At 48.3% G+C, this 21,371-nt stretch overlaps 1 protein-coding gene and 1 long non-coding RNA gene across 4 annotated transcripts; one reads left to right on the top strand and one right to left on the bottom strand.

Moving 5' to 3' along the window:
• Positions 1–386: 386 nt before the first annotated feature.
• LOC138060980 (uncharacterized) lies at positions 387–14,428 on the bottom strand. 3 transcript variants are annotated; one of them, XR_011134516.1, is made up of 6 exons: positions 10,480–10,936; positions 9,369–9,487; positions 8,027–8,143; positions 7,159–7,252; positions 5,595–5,739; positions 387–614 (listed from the first exon to the last, which is right to left on the bottom strand). It is a non-coding gene; the product is annotated as an uncharacterized lncRNA (long non-coding RNA). The 3 variants fall into 3 exon arrangements; XR_011134517.1 differs by lacking the exons at positions 387–614; positions 7,159–7,252; positions 9,369–9,487 and adding exons at positions 4,776–5,023; positions 14,402–14,428 and having other exon boundaries at positions 10,636–10,936; XR_011134515.1 differs by lacking the exons at positions 387–614; positions 9,369–9,487 and adding an exon at positions 4,777–5,023 and having other exon boundaries at positions 10,636–10,936.
• PSMD6 (proteasome 26S subunit, non-ATPase 6) lies at positions 13,042–20,808 on the top strand. The gene is made up of 9 exons (XM_068907281.1): positions 13,042–13,150; positions 14,469–14,743; positions 15,045–15,250; positions 15,763–15,908; positions 16,943–17,162; positions 17,274–17,382; positions 18,575–18,743; positions 20,286–20,363; positions 20,502–20,808. Exons 2-9 carry the CDS (start codon positions 14,599–14,601, stop codon positions 20,596–20,598), a joined length of 1,170 nt encoding a protein of 389 aa, XP_068763382.1. The 5' UTR covers positions 13,042–13,150; positions 14,469–14,598; the 3' UTR covers positions 20,599–20,808.
• Positions 20,809–21,371: the final 563 nt, after the last annotated feature.

Genomic DNA, 21,371 nt, shown 5'->3' with positions numbered 1-21,371 from the left:
TACCAGGCAGAAGGATCTGTGAAGTCCTTTTCTCTCTCGAGAAAACAAACAAACAGGCTGTTTTAAAGCTCAGTATGAGAAGAGGGGAAAAAAAAAAAAGAAATTGCAATATTTTTATTTTGGTCCTAACCTGCAAACTTGGGGGAAATGGCGTGCCCACCCGCAGGCGGAGGGCAGGGACGGGAGCGCGGTGCCGCCAGCGCGGAGGACTCGCCGCTGCGCTGGGCGACGGGGCATCTCCAGCGCGCTCCCAGCAGATTTCAAGGCTCACGTCACTGCGGCCGCTGAAAGAGCAGCCTCCTCCGGCCTGTGCATTAAATTCAGCTATTACCAATGCATGACATTCTGCTGATACCCAGACAGCAACCAGTATTATTGACATGGGTACATTTTGCACCGAGCCTGTAACTGTAATTTAATTTTGCCCAGACAACAAACAAATAAATAAATAAACAAATAAGCTTTTCAGTGCTGGAGCAGGAGAATGCTGCATGAAAGCAATATTCTTCAGGATTCGTTTTGGAAAGGCGTCCAGCTCTCAGAAACAGGACTTGAAGTGTTTGTGGCGAGGACTATGCCTAATTAGATTCACGTCTGCGAAGTCCCCAGCTGCTCTGCAGACAAACAGAAATATCAGAGATTTCTCCCAGCTCCGGGGGAACGCAGAGATTGGCCGCGCTCCCTGTTGCCCCAGCATGAGAGCACTGCACGGCTGATTGCAATCGGGTGCAATGCCTTGGACAGTCCGGGATGCCACACAATCTCTTTGCACAGAGCAAATATCTCAGCATTTCGCTTCATGATTATTTCCACCCTGTTCACTTGAGCATCCAAAATAATCTTCACCATCTTTTCATGCGAAAGGCTTTCTGGACGTTGGATATAACACGCATTCATTAGGAAATGAAAATACCCCATGCGTTTAGGATGAAGGAAAAAAAAAAAAAGCCTTGGCTTTCAAGAAAGCTTCGTGAGCTTATTAAAAACAAGAGCGCTCACTAGGCACATCCTTCTGCCAAATGAAACATGCCCCTCTCTCCTCTCAGGCTTGCACGCTGCTTTGTGCAGTCAGGGCAGCTCTCCCCGGCGCCCAGCGCACTTGCACGGCTCAGCGACCTCCCAGTGACGAATGGGGCTACAGAGCAGCCCTCGCGCGGCGATCCCCAGGCCCATCTCGCTGTCCCTGCTGCTTTCTCCTTTTTCTCGCCCCCCTCGGGCTCACCCCGCTGCTGCTTTTGGGGTTTAATTTCTGTTGTTCCCCGCAGACAGCTGTGGCCACAGCTGGACCGAGGAGAAGGACCGGGCATCTGCGCCCTGGCCAGAATAAGCAGCGGGATGAAGGTTAGCGGCAGGCGAAGGGCTACCCCTCCTCTCTCGCTGCCTGAATTACTGAGAACAGGGAGCCTCCAGGTCTCAGCGAGAAATGCCAGATAAATAATGAAGCCCCAAATCGCAGTGTGGCTGGGCTGGACCTGACACTAAGCAGTGGATATTGTCAGGCTCAGACCGCGGGTCCTACAGCACTGCCTGAGCAAACAAACAGAAGCATTTGCAGCCCTCAAATACCAGGACTGTCCTATAACCCCCCAGTTTAGCCCATCTGCTACTGTAAAGCCAACCCTGATGTGTTGCCTTCTGCTTGCATTTAGGCATTTTCCTCAGCTCTTCCTCTGACCCCGGAGCTATTGCAACGACGACTATTGCCAAACACACACTGGTGACCTCCAGGGGACAACAGAACAAACCAAGGGCAAGGGGCAACAAACCAATCAGCAAGTTATTTAAAATGGCTTATTCCAGAAAAAGAAGTTTGGGGAGGCACTAGCTCTCCCAGAGAGAGAGAAGTGAACTTTTCTAGCTAGCTGAAAACAACTGCCCAGAGCGGCGCTCCATCCAGCAAGGCTGCAAAACTCTGCATTTCACCTGGCTGAGGATGAGGCGACTAAGAGCAACTGCAAAGATGAATAAACGCTCAAGCAGCTTTGGAGAGCTGCTCTCTGCACAAGGGAGTAACATTCAGTATCCGGTGACTACTTGGAATGGGATCTCCCGGTTCCCCTCGCACGGCAGGAGCCAGCGAGTCAACGGGTTGGTAGGTGGCAGCGTGTGGGCAGGTGAGTTGACAATCTGGAGCGATTCGGCATTCACAGTCTTTACGTACGAGCCCACAAGGCTCCTTTTGTTACTTTTTTGGCACTACTTAGCAATCCAGGCAGGTTAATGAAAGGTTCTCCCTTCCCCCCAATCCTTCATTTTCGTTTATCTTACGAGCAATTAAGAATGTTTCAAAAGACGATCACTTTGGACGATGAAGCTTTTTTCTCTGATTTGCTATGTTTGTTCCTTAAAACATTGCTTCAAATATTGTGGCAGTCTGGATGTTTTTCTGTTTCAGCAATGACCCGGTAATTTTAATTAGCTTTATCACAGTTGCAATTCAAAATCTGCTCTGAATGCAGTCCTTTGAATTTAGTTAAAAGGCGCTGTTTGAGCTGACAATCATTTCGACTGTAGTCTGCGAGAAAGACTCACATTTTAGAACTTACGGGAAGGTTCGTTTTACTACGGCGCTGGGTATCCACTGTCTCAGAGTTCATTGGCATTGCGAGGGGCTGGTAAGAGCCAGAGCAAATATTTCTCTGGGCTTCTCTTTTCGTGCAGTATGTTTTAGATTACGCTTAAGTGGATTCAAGAGAGGAAGCTGAGGTGGGGGAGGGAACAAAGTGAGTAGGTAGGGATAAAAGGAATCAGCATATGGAAAAGTGGAAGAAAACTGTCAACTGAAGAAAAAAACCAACAGAAAGGGTGAGGAGGTTTTGCATAGTGGCAGGATTCAGAGAAGGTCATACAGAAAGCTAGGAGTTATTTGCACCACTCGAAAGGATAGTGTATCAAAGGATTTCCACTTGGCACTTGTAGGAACGGCCGTGAGTCACTAGAGGTGGGATGAAGAGAATGGGAAAAAGGGAACGAGGGAGAAGGAAATTCCAAAAAGATGTTAAAAACGATAAAAGATGTTAAAACATTCAATATGCTCTTCAAGATATTCAAAACGCTTGTCTCTCTTGCCCAGCTCTGCAATAACAGAGCAGCGGTCGAAGCTTAGGAGAAAGACGCCTGCAGGACGGGGGTCTGGAGCCAGGTTTGGTGCCTCTTTCCACCCCCATTTTTTAATGTAACAGGTACCAAACCCGGCTCCACTGCACTGCTGCAAATTTGTACGTGGTACCATGACATAGCCTGGGTTGCCGTGGACCAGGCGAAGCCAATCCTCCCTGAGGGTCCTTCTGCAGGGGACGTGGTCTTTCTTAACAGCCAGAGTGCATTGCTCCTTTCAAGGGTGCGACGGCTCTGCCTCCCCAAATCATCTCCGTGGCAATACACTGAATGCAACATATATTATCGCAGCCTGCTGCACCCGCACAGGGCTGATGAGAGCTACAGGGCATGTGAACGCAAGCACGGACTTGAGCATGCCCTTACGGCAAGAGCACAGGCAGCTTTGGAGAACAGCAACCAAGGACAGGGTTGTCGCTAACTCTGGGGATAATTGTCATGGAAACTACGAGTAAAGTAGCACAAAACACCAGAGAAAGTAGGTATGCAAAAGGCAGCTGAAAATAGCTGTCACAGGAATGTTTCTTTGCAAGGGTTCTAGACATTGAAAGTCAATTGCATACATAGTTCAGTATTTTTAGATCTTCTTCGAAATCAGGTTTGAGAGGGTTGAATGGGGCAGAACAGAAAACAATGGCTTCAGTGAGAACTGCAAGGGGGAAAATGCTCTGAAAGGAAAACGAAGCAGGTGAGCCTGCTGGAAGCTTCGGGTGTGGGTGCGGGTATCTGTGTGGGTGTATGTATATATGTAAACCAACACACACACAAACGTATACACATATATACACTACTGAAAAAATAATTAGAAAGAGGCCACCACAAAACAAATACTCAATGTATCAAACTGAAGATGACAGGGTTTCTCAGAGGTTTAGCTCAACTGAAGGCCAAGGCCTTGAACGAGGAAGGAGGTTGGTTGACTAGCCAGGCTCTTGGCTAACTGGCATCTGACCACGGTGATAACTGGAAAATACACATTAAGGGCTAGCTCCAAGCCGCCCAACAGCAGCAAGGCGTGATGCCAGGGATCTGAAATACAGGGAACCACATGCAAGGGCGCTCAGCGTGTCTCCAGGGGGCCCCGATGCGTTGGCGGCAGGGGCACCACCTCCAGCTGTCGGGGGGGCATTTTGCAATTAACAGTGTGCTTTCGGTGGCCACAAATCAGAGCACTTTTGTCTCTGCTCAAGAGAGCAGCAAACTCCGTTTTACAATGCGCCTTTTCTTTGCTCTGAGGAGTACTGCCCTGTGCCAGAAGGATCCTGTGGCAAAAACCCTACCTGCCTCAATGGTTTATTCCTTCTGCCCCGACTGCCAAAACTGCCGCTGGGCTAATGCACTAGTGGAAATGCTACGGGGTGAGAGCCCAGAAAGCAAAGCAGCAGGTACAGCCTCCGTGGAGGTCTCTCAGCCTGATGGGGACAGTGCTGGAAACAACAGCGCAGGATTCAGCGTAGAGGGGAATGGAGAAAAATGGAGGAAAATGCAAATGCCGCGGAGGTAACATCATGCAGTTCATACTAGGACAACATGAAGGGGCAGTTTATGCGTTTAGGGAGGAAAGAATTGAACTGTAACACGGGAAAATGTTAACCGGAAGGTGTAAGAAGCAGCGCAGTATGTCTTACGTTACTACATATATCACTGCTGAACAGCCGCCAGGATAAACCACTTGCATTTTTTAATGCCAAATCGGAATAAACAATGAATAAAAGGGAATAATCCTGTGAGGGAACAGGCTGTCTAGAAGCCATCAGCTGCCAAACGGGGCATCTCGGTGGGTGTGATGGAAAGAGACTGATTCAAAGCGGGGGGCTGAGGAGCGCTCTGGTTTTGCACCAGCTTCACGTAGATCCACAGAGGGTTTTCAAAGTCGCTCTCATTCACGTCGTGCGAAATAGAGCATCTAATATAAAAACGGAAATTCAGACTCTGCACCGAAAGGAGGCGACAGTGGCAGACCCGTCTACTCGCGTATCAGACGGGAGGGTGAGTGGCTGCTGCTCGGTGCGAAGCACACATGGAAGAAAGAAAGGTACAGAGAGCGAGAGAAGAGGAGGGGAAAGTCAGCGGAGAGAGGAAAAATAACAACACCTAACAGGCAATTCTAATCAGTCACAAAGCGGGAGTTAAACGCCGTCCTAAATTGCAGAGCACTGTGCCATGGAAACGGGTGGATAACTACCACGCGTAGAAAAGGCTGAATTCTGTACCCAGGCAAGGTTCCACAAGGCACTGAGCAGATATTTATGACATATCATCGAGGCAGAGGTTTCCTTACTTCAGAGCAGTTAAAACACAGAAAAATACCAAAAGGAACTAATTACATGTTTTCTACACAGTGATGTCAGAATGCAGCTGAGTTAGATTAAATATACAACCGAAAGGTACTGACATTACTGCAATACCACTAATAATGTTAGCATTTCATAGCGGGCTAAGCCTTGCTTTCCTTTCTTAGCTCCCTTCTCTCTGACCTTGGAGATTTCCTAGGTGATCTCAAGACGCGATGCCCATCATCTGGGGAGTTTTCTTCACCTCTGCAGCATGAAGGCTCTTTCTTTTCGAGGAAAGCAGGGTTAGTCTTCCAAGCTAGAAGTTTTGGGTCAGTTACAGCTTCTTCTAAGAGAAAAGAAGAGCATGGGTTAAACCAAAGACAAACCATCCTCAGGAGCTGGGGCCCTGCAGGGCTCAGCAGGCAGGAAGGATCGATGTCCCCTAGCGGGGCACGTTCCCGCCCAAGGAAAACAGAGAAACGGGAAAGTGCCTGTTTGCTAAGTCTTACTGCTTAAAAGTAGGTTAAGCCAATTGGCTGTCTTTCCTTGGAAAACACATATTTCTGTGTTCATTTACTCATCACAGCCCAGAAATAAAGACATGGGAGGTACTCGGGTATCTGAGCCATCAGTAAACCAAATCCACTGTCAGATATCTCAGTTTAATGGTAAAGCAGAACTTCCATGGAGCTGGGGAACACACTCAGACTTTGCGCACACCCCCGCGCTCTCAATTCCAGGTGTTTTGAATTTTCTGCACACTTACTAAAAAAAAACATTAAAAACCCTAAAGTAATTATCCAGTTATTTTCATCAAAACTGAAGTTTGTCATGCCAGTAATTTACCTATTTGTGGAACAGCAACACTTAGGGTGACCAGTGACGGAGCAGTGCATCACAGCACCGAGCCTCACGCCAGTATAGCTCACTGTGAGCGTGTATCCCAGGATTACCCTCATTCTGGGATTTATGCCCTAGTGCATGCAGGACAAGGAAGAAGTGCATGCAGGACAAGGAAGAAAGAGCAGCATATTCAGCTAATTTGATATCCAACTCAATGGGCATTTGGTAGACGCACTCCAGGTACACAAACACTCTTCAGCAATGACCTGAGACAAATGTCCTTATGGTTTAGGTAAGCGTCTTGCCCTGTGAATTTAGCAGGATGTCCAGGCTGCCTCCACTCTACCATTGCATTTATTTAAAAGACAACATGATGTTAAAATATCACAGTGGTGTTTTCATCAAACACCGCTTCCCTTGATTAACGTATGTTGGCCTGATCTGCTAAAAGATCTGACTAGACCTTATATAACGCTTCTCTGCTGAGTGTTTTTATTTTCTTCGTGAGAACAACTCGTCCTTATAAAGAGTGAAAAAAAAAGATGAGGCTGTGCATTTGGAAAGAAGCTGTGCAAAATACCTGGCAAAATATATCAATTTTGTAATTGCAGTAGCAGCTGCTCTTTTGTGAGCAGTCACAAATGAAGGCCGTTTTCCTGCGGACCTGACACCTCCTCTCCCCATCGCCACCACCGCAGCCCTCCCGCTTCTTCCTCATCACTATCCTCAACATTTCCATTTTCTCCGCACATCCTACGACGGCCACGCAGTAATTCTAGCTCCTGCCCATGTCTCCTGAGTACTGGCCAGGCAAAAAGCGAGAGCGCAGGGTGCTGGGACTGCGATACCTGCACTGGACGGCAAGAGGGCACGGGGGGGGGGACCGGGACTGCTGATCCTTTTCCAGTTTGATTTGCCCTACCTGATCTGCGTGTAACTTTGAGGAATGCCACGTTGTTGAGGTCTCTTTACATCTGACAAATTTGCTTAAAGTTGACCACGGGGTACAAAACGCACTAGAGCACAGAAACACAGGCTGATGGGCAGACAGTATAGCCATGAGACTCTTTGCTTAGAAAACCACGCTTTAAAAAAGCACCAGAGTACAAGAGTCAGTAACACACCACAGAAAAAGGCCAATAAGACTGAGCTAAATGGGAGGAGAACTGAGTAACCCCAAGAGAACAGAAATACAGACAGATTTCAAAATCCTTGCGCTCCATTTCAAATTATCTCAGGAAAAAGGCCTAACTATAACAGCAACCATTCAACAACCTGCGGATATAAGTCAGCTTTCTGCTACCAGCACATGTAAAGCCCAATGAATTCCAAACAGATGGTTTATTTAAAGACCACATTATACGTAGTATAATCAATATCCAGATTACAGCAGAGCCGTTGCAAGGGAAAAGATATAATTGTACACATGTGAAAACCCTCCAGTTTGGACAGAGACTGGGCAAGAGTAATCAGCACTTCTTAAAGTCTTAGAAATGCAGTGAAAGAGCTGAAGTGTGTGTAATTACCAGTGAGAGTCATTGCAGCAAAGCAGATAAAGTTAATTATACAGTAAAGGAGCATTTTCAGTTGATATGGTAGTAATCATAGTCAACAAGAGAAGTGCCCAACAGAAGGAACCACATACAATAAAAGCAATCGTTTGGTGAAAGTATACAGCACAAATTACCTAAAAAATAAAGGCAGATATAGACACACAGCTGGAGAGGACAGATCTTAATAAAGATTTGTGGACTTCTGCATGCAGTAGGGTATCCTAAAAAGCAACCGACCTTAACCGTACCGCGGGGATCGGTGCTCCCGACATTCTCACGTCGGTCTGGAGGAGGTATGGATATTTGTGCTTCACTTGGGGCCAGCAAGGGCCAGATCCAGCGCCGGGAAAGTCCCTGAAAATATTCACCTTGTTTCTCAAGAGAAATGCTCGGTTACCTCCTAGGTACTTCTACGGTATATGGAAAAACGTACCAGTACAAAACTGAAAGTCTAGAGTACCCGTTTTCTGACGGTTAATCTGTATTTAGAAGAAAAGAAGCTACAAATAGACCTCATTCTGTAATTTAAACTCCCAGTCTACCATTTCGTACAGCTCCATTTAGCAATGCCTAAATCCACCTGATGGCGCTAAAAGCCGAGGGTCCTGCAATAGTCTCTGAAATGAAAGGTTGTCTTTAAGGTTCAAGCCCAAGTCAGGCGTTTCCACGCGTGTGTATTTACGTATCTTTACAAACATCCTTTTGATGTCTATTTGTTTGATAACAGGATAAACTCGGTGCAAAGTTTCCACGCAGCTGAATCACGAGATGACTTCCCCCAGCAGACTGGGACCACGTGCCACCACCAGGCCCCGTGCTCCGGAGAGGAAGGCTCAGACGGGGACCCACCTCCTCTCGGCTCTGTTACAGACCCGCCGCTTGATTTTGACAGCTTGCTCACGTTTCTGTTTCAGCCGTAATCTCTCCCACTCCTGATTACAAGCAATTTCGTCCTGGAACTGGCTCTTCCCGCGTGTTTACACAGCGCCAAACAGAGCGGTTCTCACCTCTTAAAAAGGAGTGTCCCCCCCCTCAAGACCTCTGACGCAGCTGCAGTGAATGAATTCAGCCCCGCGCAGCGGCGTGCAACCACCCTGCCAGCCCCGCACCCGGCTGGTCGGAGGGGACCGGCCGAAGGAAGATGCTCCTCGGCCATCTTATCGCTACCTGCCATTTTGATTTCTCATGGTCGTTACGTACTAATAGCTCTTCAGGCGGCTAATTAATGATACTGTTTGGTTGAGCTTTCCCAGGATAATAAACCCCTCTAAAATGGCTGTTTGTTAGAACACGCTGATTAACAGACTTCAATGCTGTAAGAGCCTTGATTTGGGGATTACGTGAAACGCTGTCCTTCAAAGCGTCCTGACGCACGGACTGGGAAGGATTTGCTGATTTGAAAATATCCAGATAAACAAATAAAACGCTCCAATTAAAGTGAAACAAATACCTGGATGATGAAATGAAATTAGCAGTAAGGAGAAGGAAAAGGTGACGAGACAACTTCAGGAAGGTCAAGAGAGACTTTGAGCGCGGAGATCACAGCCCAAGGGCATCATCTCACTACCCACGGACTTACCAGTGCCCTGTGCTTGCCCAACGCCGGCCGGCAGAGCTGGGCTGGCAGAGGACTTGACCCTGCGCCTCTCATTCCTCACCAACGCAGATCGTAATTTTTGTATGCCACGCTTCCAGACACTAGAGGCGTATATATGTTAATGATAATTACTTATGAAACAAGATGCTAAATTTCTGGGTGCTTACTTGGAAGAAATTGATGCCTAACGCTCTATAGGTTTATGCAGAGACATATATTAATTAGACAGTGCAGATCTAGGGCAGATTTTAGTATTGCAATCAACACGCACAGTAGTGAAGGATGAGGAATGAAGTCAGTCAGACGTGACTCCTGTACCAGCTTTTCCAAAATTAAGTTAAAACAGCCTTGAAACCAACGCATTGGCTGTCAGAGCACCCAAGCATCACAGCACGGCTTCCAACAAGGTGAGTAAGCATAAGTGGTATCGCTGAGATGAACCGGACACTGAGCAAGCGAGGGGCAACACCTCAGCCTCAGTGCTCGTGGGCACACTCAGCGCTTGGAGCTCCAGCATAACCCTGCAGTTTGCTCCTTTTTGCCTCTTAGCTGAAGACAGCGAGGGCGGCACTGAAACGTGCACCAGGGCTGAACGCGTTGCTACCAACTTGACTTTGACCCGACTCCCTTGGCGCTCAGAAACTCTGGGTGGTTTGTGCCCACCGGACAAAGCTTTTTGGCACTGTCCGGGACACCACGGGTGCACCACTAATGCATCCTGCCAGGCCCGTTAGCTGCCGAAGCAGCAGACGGAGCAGTCCCGTGCGCGGGGCGGTGGGATTCCTGCTGCTCGCAGAGAGCTCGGCGGCCCTGCGTGGACCTGACCTGCCGGCGGTGGGTGCTCAGGGCACCAGGACGGTCCCCGTCTCTGAAGCCCAGGAGACCCAGGCGATGCCACCGGACCTCCTTGGTGGGCAGAGCATTTCCATGTCCCGCTGTTGGGAAGTGCCACGTACCAGGAGGTCTCAGGACCACAAAGGTCCATATTACTGACTTGCCCCTTTCTCACTGCTCCCTCGGAGACCTGCCCGTCACCAACGCAAAGCAGAGGGGTCAAGCCCAGCACAAACTAACACCGCCTAACGATAATTACCTAATACTCGTCTCCGCCTCCTGCAGGGGAAACGAAGGGGGCTGCAGCCACTGCAAGCGGGGAGACGGCCGAGGGGAAAAGAACAACAAAAAACCAGCAAAGCCGAGAGCTAGAAGTTGGAAAAGGAGCAGAGTTATTGCTCTGAAACACTGTCACCTTGTGGCTGCTGGCGGGCGGCATGCACGCGCCGCAGCGCTGCCTGGCACCGGGCGGCCCTGCCAACGGCTCCTCTTGGGCCAAAGGCAGGGCAGGTTTGCGCTAGGCGTCTCTCTGCCGAGGCTGCCGGAGCCGTCCTGCTCCACAACCGCAGGCGGGCAGAGATGACCGGCTTCATCCCCCTGCGGCCACGACACCCATATCGTTTCCCTTCAAGCACTGAGGTTCCTATTATCCATCAAGGAGCCACAACAACGCTTCCGCTTCTTGCTGGGAAGGAAGCAATCATCGGAGGTCCGTTCTGCAGAAAGAAGAGACCGCGTTCATTCACCGGGATCCTTTTAAATGCAGGAAGGCCACACGAGGATTGCATTCGCCGCATGAGGCCTTATTTCTTCATATAAAACACCTGAGATACAAATATTCTCTCTGAATTCTCTTTCACGTGCAGCGGCGAGCATCACGTGCATGGAGCCAGGCTCTCTTACTCCCATTTATTGCTTAAATATACATAAATATGCAAAGTGTGGGCAAATATTTACAGACAAGCAATACTGGGCTTTTTAATTAACTAGTGTTTCATACAGTTACAAAACAAAACACAACACTGTATTAATAACTAAGCCCAGGAAAATCAAAAATTGACTCTCTTGCTCTCTTTTCACTCCTACTTTGGGGCCAATTAAAAAGCAGCAAATGCAGAAACGGTAGAATGAAATTCTTTTTTGCGCGGCACACAACGAAACTGTGGCACGCGCTGCCCCAGCGTCTCGTGGATGCCAAAAAGTCAGCACCGCTAACAGGGAACGGATATGTGCACGGCCAGAAAGACCAGAGCTAGAATAGGTAAGAACGACGTGAATGCTGGAAGAGCTGCAGACCTCAAGCTGTGGTTGCAAACCGATCTTTGCTAGGGATTAGCAAGAGAGCTAATGCGGCAGGCGGGTTATCTGCTTACTGGGGAGCTGCACATAGTTTCCACCTTCCACCAAACGCTGGAGAGATGCAATAACCGGACACGGGATCTGCTTCAATGCAGCGACTTTTGTGACCTAACCCTGCTCCGCTGTTCACATGAGTAACACGCGCTTGCGTGTGCCTGAGCGTATGAAACATCAGCCTTACTTATCAGAAGAAAAACCAACTGTCCTTTTTCTTCCTAAACAAGGCACGCTAAGAATAAACAGCATACCGCAGCACCAGAGCAGATTACCCAAGAAATACAACCGGGGACGAGATTCAAAAGAAAAATATGCAAGAGGCCTAAAAGTGTCTGTCACGGAAAACCTAATTAATAGGTTTCTGAGCAAACACAAAGGCCAACAGGCAAATAACATAAACACTGCTGCAGAAGACGTACATGCAGCGCTCTGCAGCGCATCAAAGCAACTCCTTATCACACAGCCAATAAAAAAGAGATTGCAACTCCAAAAAGAAACTGAAGACCGAAAAGGTCTGCTCTTAGAGAAGCAAAGGCACTGCCCAGCTTACAACACAGATTCTCCTTTGTTTTATTCCAAAGCCCTGCCAAACTACAAGCCAGGGATCAAAATGAAAAATGAAAAAAATCAGAAGCCCGTAACAAATATTAGCACTTATCAAAGACGCAGCAGACAACCGTTCCTTGCAACGCGCTTATCACTAATTCTTGCCCGATATAAGGAAACCAACGCGAGGAACGCACCGCGAGGGAACAGCGGCCGAAACAGTCTCTCCCACGGCCTAGAAGAAAAATCCGACTCCCAAATACAGGAGCGAACGAGTGCCGCGCGTAAGACCTGGTTCCAGCAAAAGACACCACGCTAGTGCAATAAGCGTCCAGAGGACGTGAGCGAGCGAGCCGGGAGCCGGCACACCCTGGCCGAGCCCAGGCGCACGCACTCCCCGATAAAAAACATGCAAAATACATTTTTATCTTATTATGCCCAAAGACAACTGTCCAAAAGAAAACCAAGGCTGACGGCTGTCCTGCTTTACACGGAAAAAAGAAAAAAGCTTCGATTTAGGAGAGCACGCCGGCCCGACTCCTACTGTCTCCACAGACGGGAACTAACGGGGAGGGGGTGCGCATGTGTCCGTACGCCCTGTCTATAAAATTCAGCCTGAAAATCAGCGATTTGCCAGCGGCCTATAGGCAGGCTGGGGAGCAAAGCAGCCGCGAGGCCAGGGCAGCGCGGGAGCCGGCAGTGCACCGCCGAGGCTGCGCTTGCCTCGCGCGGGGAAAGATCACAAGGTCGCAAAAGATATTTATTAGCGAGATGTTAAAAAAGAGAAACGAAAACTCCTAGGGAATGTGGTCAAGACGTGAGGAGCCACGCGCCCCCGAAGCACAAAATGTAATAAAAGCATCATTTTTTTAAAAGCTCCCACTATGCGCCTTCCGGCTTTTGGAGCCGTCTGGCTCCCGGGAGCGTCTGCAAGCTTTTCTCTGCAGCTAGGCACGCTACTCCCCGAGGTGCCTCGCAAGCGCAGAGTTTGCTCAAGGCGGCGGGCGCCCTCCCGAGAGACGGAAGCGGTGGGTTTTAGGGGATGCTTGTGAGCGTCGCTGGGATAAATCCCTGCTTGCAGCACGGGCGAACGCGCAGCGTCTGGGGGCTCCGGCGGCGGTTGGAGAGGCGCCCCCGGGGCAGGTACGGAGCTGCTGGCGACAGCCCCGCGCCTGGCGAGCGGCGGCGGCGGCGGCGGCCCGGGGCTGCTCCCGGGGAGGGCGGCTCGCGCCCTGCGCCTTCCGCTCCGCCCGCGAAGGGAGGGGGCGCCGCGCCGGGGCAGCGCCGGCCCGCGCCGCCGATGCATCGGCCGGGCCCCCGCAGCCTGCGCTGCGCGCACAGCCCCGCGCACGCACCCCTCGCGTGTACACCCACCCCACGCACGCACAGTCCCACAGCCCGCACCCCGCGCACGCACCCCTCGCCTGCACCCCCCACCCCACACACGCACAGTCCCACAGCCCGCACCCCGCGCACGCACCCCTCGCCTGCACCCCCCACCCCACACACGCACAGTCCCACAGCCCGCACCCCGCGCACGCACTCCTCGCCTGCACACCCCACCCCACACACGCACAGTCCCACAGCCCGCACCCCGCGCACGCACCCCTCGCCTGCACACCCCACCCCACACACGCACAGTCCCACAGCCCGCACCCCGCGCACGCACCCCTCGCCTGCACACCGCACCCCACACACGCACAGTCCCACAGCCCGCACCCCGCGCACGCACCCCTCGCCTGCACACCCCACCCCACACACGCACAGTCCCACAGCCCGCACCCCGCGCACGCACCCCTCGCCTGCACCCCCCACCCCACACACGCACAGTCCCACAGCCCGCACCCCGCGCACGCACCCCTCGCCTGCACCCCCCACCCCACACACGCACAGTCCCACAGCCCGCACCCCGCGCACGCACCCCTCGCCTGCACCCCCCACCCCACACACGCACAGTCCCACAGCCCGCACCCCGCGCACGCACTCCTCGCCTGCACACCGCACCCCACACACGCACAGTCCCACAGCCCGCACCCCGCGCACGCACCCCTCGCCTGCACACCCCACCCCACACACGCACAGTCCCACAGCCCGCACCCCGCGCACGCACCCCTCGCCTGCACACCCCACCCCACACACGCACAGTCCCACAGCCCGCACCCCGCGCACGCACCCCTCGCCTGCACACCCCACCCCACACACGCACAGTCCCACAGCCCGCACCCCGCGCACGCACCCCTCGCCTGCACACCCCACCCCACACACGCACAATCCCGCACCCCACGCCTGCACCTCGCGCGCGCCCCGCCCGCGGCAGTGACGTCACCCCGCCCCGCCCCCCAGCAGCGCGGCCTCCGGCCCGGCAGGGGGCGCGGCGGCGCCGGCGGCGGCGCAGGCGCAGGCGCGCGGCCGTTTCCGCCGGTGTCGGCTGAGTCACCGGGGCCGTGTAGCCGCCGCCGCCGCCGCCGGAGCCGCGATGCCGCTGGAGAACCTGGAGGAGGAGGGGCTGCCCAAGAACCCCGACCTGCGCATCGCCCAGCTCCGCTTCCTCCTCAGCCTGCGGCCCCGCGCCCCCGACCCCGCCGCCCGCGACGAGCTCATGGCGGCCGTGCGGCTCCACAGTGAGGGCGGCCCGCGCGGCGCGGCCGGGCCGGGGGGGGGGGGAGTAGGCCGGGCCGGAGGGGGGCATAGAGAGGGGGGCGTCGGAGCCGGGCCGGGGGGGGTAGGGGGGATCGGGGGGGGTGGCCGGGCCAGACCGGGGGGGTGGGGGGGATCGGGGGGGGCGTCGGAGCCGGGCCGGGGGGGTGGGGGGGGTCAGGGGGGGTGGCCGGGCCAGGCCGGACCGGGGGGGTGGGGGGGGACGGCCGTGGCTCCCCGCTGGAGCCCCGTCGCGGCGCCGCAGCCTCCCCACTTCCCTGTCAGATATGGCCCCGTACTACGAAGCGCTCTGCAAGTCCCTCGAGTGGCAGGTGGACGCGGAGCTGCTGAGCAGGATGAAGAAGGCCAACGAGGAGGAGCTGAAGCGCCTCGACCACGAGTTAGAAGACGCCGAGAAGATCCTGGGGGAGAGCGAGATCCGAGACGCGATGATGGCCAAGGCCGAGTACCTCTGCCGGATCGGGGACAAGGTGGGTCGGCGGCCTCTGCTCCTCCCGGCCGGGGGCGGCAGGCGCCGGGGGCGGCAGACGCTGGTGACTTGCCCAAAGTTTCCTCTGTGGCACAGCTCAGCCCCGGGTGGCAGCTCGGAGGAGACCGTTGCTGCAATTTAAATCATCTCATAACAAACAGGCAGGCCCTAGGAAAACCTCCTTTTTCCAGACAAAGGAAAAAGTGGTTTGCCGTTTGTAAACATTACTTTCCACTTACCTTGTCTCTTTGAACTTTCTAGACTAAGTACGTAACGCACTTAAATTTGAAACTACAGCGTTTATTTTCAGTTATAAGCTATTTGAGGAACTGCTTTCTTAAGTTAAGACTTAGGCCCTGAGTCTTTAAGGGCGTCAGTTTCCCGCAGAGCTCTAACGCGGCTTATTAAAGCCATGACTATTGGAGGAAGTCAGTGAGTATACTTAGGACAGACGTTTTGCAAATATTCTAGTTGCTTTTAACGTTCTTATCGTAGAAAACATTGTCTTGTTAGGAGGGAGCTCTGACTGCGTTTCGTAAGACTTACGACAAAACTGTGGCACTGGGACATCGTCTGGATATCGTGTTCTATCTTCTAAGGATTGGCTTGTTTTATATGGATAACGACCTCATCACACGGAACATTGAAAAAGCAAAAAGGTACGATTTGGGTTGTTGGAGTGCACTAAAACGCTTTGAGACAAAGTGTAACAAAAGGAATTGAAGATAAATAACTTGCTGTCAAGAAATGACTGAGAGTGGTTGTGAGGCAATCAAAGAGCAATACTCTGTGTACTAGAGAGTTTCCTATTCCCAGATCTTATATGAAGAGGAAGAGAAAAGAAAGAATATTCTGTGTGAGCTATTTTCCAGCAGCTGACTTGATTTGGATTTGTAGCCTACCTTTCCGCCCTTCTGTTCCGTAGCTGTTAGAAGACAAATAACTTCGGATGTAATTACATTGTATAACAAACTGCAGTGCAGGAACACCAGGTGAATCCAGCTGATGCCACCAGTGCCATGCAGTTGGTTTAATGGAGTGCCAGCAAGATCCTTGCTGGGTGCAAGTGCCCTTCTCTCCTTTCCACTGCTGGCTTGAGTGTGTCTGTGCTCTCAGCATTTTGAACTTCATGGTTACTGTAGCAAGCTGAGGTTTCCAGTCTCTTGGCAGGTGCCATGAGACACCAAGGCAGAGGTCTTCTCTTTTATAATGTGCCTTGGGCACTGATTTTTTATTTTTATTTTTGTATTGCCTTCTCAACAGGTCTTGCATATAGTTACATCAACATTGTGTTCGTCTGATTCTTGAAAGTTAGGTTGTTTCAATGGTAATTCTAAAATTTTAATATGGTGCTAGTTAGACAACCTTGATTTTAGTAGCAAAGGCAGCAGAAATATCTTTCTGTGGCTGAGGTCGACAGTAATATTTAGATGCACATCTCAAAGACTATCAGTACAACTTTAGAGGCCGTGAGCTGTTTTTCTTTGAAACTTGTGTTCTGCAAACACTACTGGCCTTTCCTGTCCCAAGGAAGCCACTTTCTTTCCCCGACGGGTATATGAAACCTGGCCTGTTTCAACAAGCTGTAACATAAAACTAAAAATCCTTTCCTTAATCATATGGCAGCACTTTATCTACTGTACTTGTTTCATATAACAATATAAGTAAATATTTCTTTTTGTTCTGTTTTAAGTCTAATAGAAGAAGGAGGAGACTGGGACAGGAGAAATCGTCTAAAGGTGTACCAGGGTCTTTACTGTGTCGCTATTCGAGATTTCAAACAAGCAGCGGAGCTCTTTCTTGATACAGTTTCAACGTTCACATCCTATGAACTTATGGATTACAAAACATTTGTAACATACACTGTCTATGTCAGCATGATTGCATTAGACAGGCCTGACCTTAGGGAGAAGGTAAGGAAGGCAGATGATAACGCTGGTTCAAACAGACCCCCCAGTCTGTCTTTAACCTGTTTATTTCCTGGCTGAAAGTAATAATATTTAAACATGTTTGATTGCTTTCAGGTTATTAAAGGAGCAGAGATTCTGGAAGTTTTGCATAGCTTGCCAGCTGTACGACAGTATCTCTTTTCTCTTTATGAATGCCGTTATGCAGCCTTTTTCCAATCGTTAGGTAAGGCTATGTGGTTTCTCACAACGCTACATTGAAGTTGCTATAGCTATTTGTTTCACATCATGCATAAGTTTTGTGGAGCAGCTACGTCCTAGAACTAGAGGTATTTATGGACAATTATAGATGATGGGGTTTATTGTTTTGGTGTGCTTTTTTGGCAGCAGTGACTTAATATTTGCTGCAGTTTGAATTCAGGCGCTCTGTCAAAAAAACATCACGTACAATCTTATGAAAGGTCACATCTGAGTAGACAGAAAAGAGTTTTTGAAGTAGCTATGGAGTACAATCTTACTTGATGAATCAGGTCAAATGGGAAAGCTCTCATCTTTGAAATAAGTTGTAGGCCTAAGAGCCTTAAATTATGCAGTTCCCATTCTGAAATCTTAACCTGTAAAAAGAAGTTACGTAGGAAGTTTTCATAGTTGTTAGTTACAGTGGCCTTTCTGATTCAGTTTCTACATAAAATGATGAAATGAAGGAAAAGCTCTTCAGAAAACTTTCTAGTTCTCAGACTGCTGGTTTTCCTGCTGTGAGATTTAGAATAGCAGGAAATAAGATGTTTAGAAACAGCAAAAAGAACCCTTCATTTTGTGGAAGTGCAGGCATGATGAGATTAAAAACTAACAGCAATATTTTTCTATTGCTGGTCTTAGCACAAGCTGAAAACTAAAAGTGTCAGGGAAAAAAAAGTCACTTCTTCAGTGCCTAGTAATCATCATAGCTAATTTCAGAGCCCCTACCAGAAAGTTGATCTTACTCCCTTACCCAGCCTTGGGTAAGAATATTTCTTCAAACAGATACATGCCAAGTACTGTTTGTGTCTCAGTACTGCATTATTCCTATGGGACGACAGATTCCAGCACGAGCTAGTGAGATGGTCCCACTACAGTACAGGAGAGATGTTAGCCCACGTCCTGAAAGTAGTGTTCCAAGCTGAAAACCAGGGTAATTAGCTTAACCATAATATTGTTTGCTTGTTACTGCTGATTATGGTTATAGAACTAGTAACAGATTTTACTAACTTATTTTTGTACAGTGTAAAATACCTTACATACCCTGAAGTACACAAGAATACAAATATAGCAGAATACGTAACACCAGTAAACAAGTAATCAGTGTGAACATAACTATTTACCTAACTGATATTTTACATTTCTTGCAGACATTACAGACTGAATTTCTTTTCTTTCAGCTATCGTAGAGCAAGAGATGAAAAAAGATTGGCTGTTTGCACCTCACTATCGATACTATGTACGAGAAATGAGGATTCATGCATATAGCCAGCTCCTAGAGTCTTACCGGTCGTTGACATTAGGATACATGGCAGAAGCGTTTGGAGTCAGTGTAGAATTTATAGATCAGTAAGTTATTATTTGGCTTTTTGAGTTTATAAATATCTTTCTTTATGCATTTTAACTATTTGCAAAAATCTCATTACAAATACAAATCTTTGTTTGACTCTAAACATGCCAAGTTATGTTTGTATGGAAGAGCTTGGCTTTTTTTTTTTTTTTTTTTTTTTTTTTTTAAAAAAAAGAACCTCATGTTTCAGTAGAGAAAATAATTTGACTGTAGTCTCTGGTAATGATTGTTCCAGTATTTCTTTCTGGAGGACTTCTTTCTCTGAGGATTGTATGAGAAATTAGTCTTTTATTAATAGCTTTGTTTCTTATACTGGTATTTCTGTGGCCCTTCTGTGGCCTGAAAGTTAAGATTTTGGAGGACTATTGTTAATTCACAACACTGCCAAAACTTAAATGTTCCAGCTTTTAGTATCCTCACGTTATTTTGTGCCCTACAACTTCTAACTGGTCTCCTCACTTAGTTTTTGCTTGCTTTCTGGTACAGGACAGGCGGACAGGATCTGATGCTTTTGACTTTCATCAGGTGTACATAGCATTCTCAATTTGCAATTCTCTTTCTAGTGCAAAAGCAGTGAGTTTAGGTCATAATGAGAACTAACATGAAGTGCGAAACTGACTTTTACATCTTGCCTACATACATGGAACACTTTGCTTGAAACACCCTCACAAGAATCATTCTTTCAGAGAGAAGTTTCAGATTTTCTACCATCAAAAAGTGTTACAGAGATATGAATACTGCTTGAGATATTCAGAAAGGAATTAGCAGGTGTTTCAAGAGGAACTAAATACCATTCAATTACCAGTTAACAGAGATAAATGTTTCTAAGTCATACCAGTTCTTTTGCTTCCCAAAAACTTGCTAGTTGTTGGAACTTGTCTTACTGTAGATCACATGAACCTTTCCTTGTACTACCAGGAATGTGCTTACTATTAAAAGTGTGTTTTTTCTAACCAGTTTTACAGGGTTGTAATAAAGACTAGTGTATTCGCTTGTCTAATCAAAAAGGAAAACACAGTAAATCACAGATCCCAATTAATAACATTATGATTTAAAAATTACATTTTTCATGAAATAAAGCTGTAGACCACCCATTGATTAAGCAAAACAAAAAAAAAAAACCCAGCATATTTAGAGCTACTGGAAAATAAGTATTGACAGATTTTAATCAATTAAGTGGCACAAAGATATTTACATCAGGATAAATTCTGAACGTGCATGCTCTGTGACTGCTGCCTTTGAATTTGAACATCAGTTGATGCTGAACTGAATCTTACTTTCAAGAGAAAGAGTTTGGCCTGAGAAGAAAATACTGACCTAAAAGTTTTGTATCCACATTGCTAGTGTGATTATGCTAGTTCTTAACATCAGTACATCCAAGCTTTAATAAGATGAGGGTGTCCTTGGGAAAATATACAAGCTGTTGCTTCAGAAATACAGTGTACTGAAAATGTTGTTGTGTGGTAACATGTTCTGTGCTGCTAGGCCTACGGTTCCGTGATGAAACATCATTACTTGACCAATTTCCTTTCTTTAATTAGGGAGCTTTCAAGATTTATTGCAGCTGGGCGATTGCACTGCAAAATAGACAAAGTAAATGAGATTGTAGAAACTAACAGGTATGCTATCAATTCCTATCATTTGTTTTTGACCGTCCTCTTGAATTTTGTATGTTTTGATGACCCTTATTACAGAAACGTAAGTGGCTGGGTGTAAAACATACTCTCACTTCTGAAATTTTTTTCCATAAATTCTAGGCCTGATAGCAAGAATTGGCAGTACCAAGAAACCATCAAGAAAGGAGATCTGCTGCTAAACAGAGTTCAGAAACTTTCCAGAGTAATTAATATGTAATTTTTTTAATGCAGGGGAAGGGAATGCAAAATTTAGATGTTTAAAAACATTTTGGAAGTAACCTATAAATATATTATATAACTTGGTATACCATAGGTAAGAAAATTACTAGTGAGAAAAGTAGTGTTTTTACAGTCCTCTTCATTATGTAAACAACGTTCCATTTTGGTGTATGGATCCCAGTTCATTTATTAAATGTATGATACAGTTGATGATCTTTTGTAGTATATTTTGTTCCTTTGCTTGACTGTGTATACAATGTTCAGCATTTAATAGCAAAGCAGTATCAAGATCTGCGAGCAGAAAGAACTAACGGCAATCCTAGGATTGCTTTTCTAAGACTAATATGTTTGAATCAAAGGTGAAAACAAACAGTCACACAATAGAAACTGTAGTAAAAGTAGCCAAAAAGGTTAGCTGGGATTGAGCATTGTCCAGACAAAATGACTCTTGTTATGAAAAGTTTACAGTTTAAGGGAAAAGGGATAGGGATGCAAATGATTGTGGTGGAGCAGTAGTAGCAGATCATATGGCCTATACCTTTGGGAACGTGGTCAACTAAAGTAGCCTGTCCTTTAAAATGGCATTTTTGCTAGCTGTTAAAGAGAAAGTCAGTGCAATACGAAAGCATTACATTTGAAATTACTTCCTCTGTTAGATTTGCAGATGTGAAAATGATGGTAGGAACAGTGGGAAGATACTATTGCAGTTTGACACAACTGATCAAATACTGTAGAGGGTTACAATTTCTTTCTTCACAGCTGCCAAGGAAT

This window comes from Struthio camelus, chromosome 14 (genome assembly GCF_040807025.1).
Source record: "Struthio camelus isolate bStrCam1 chromosome 14, bStrCam1.hap1, whole genome shotgun sequence".
Lineage (NCBI taxonomy): Eukaryota > Metazoa > Chordata > Aves > Struthioniformes > Struthionidae > Struthio > Struthio camelus.
The sequence above is the reverse complement of the archived record's forward strand: the minus strand, read 5'-3'. Positions and strand labels throughout refer to the sequence as shown.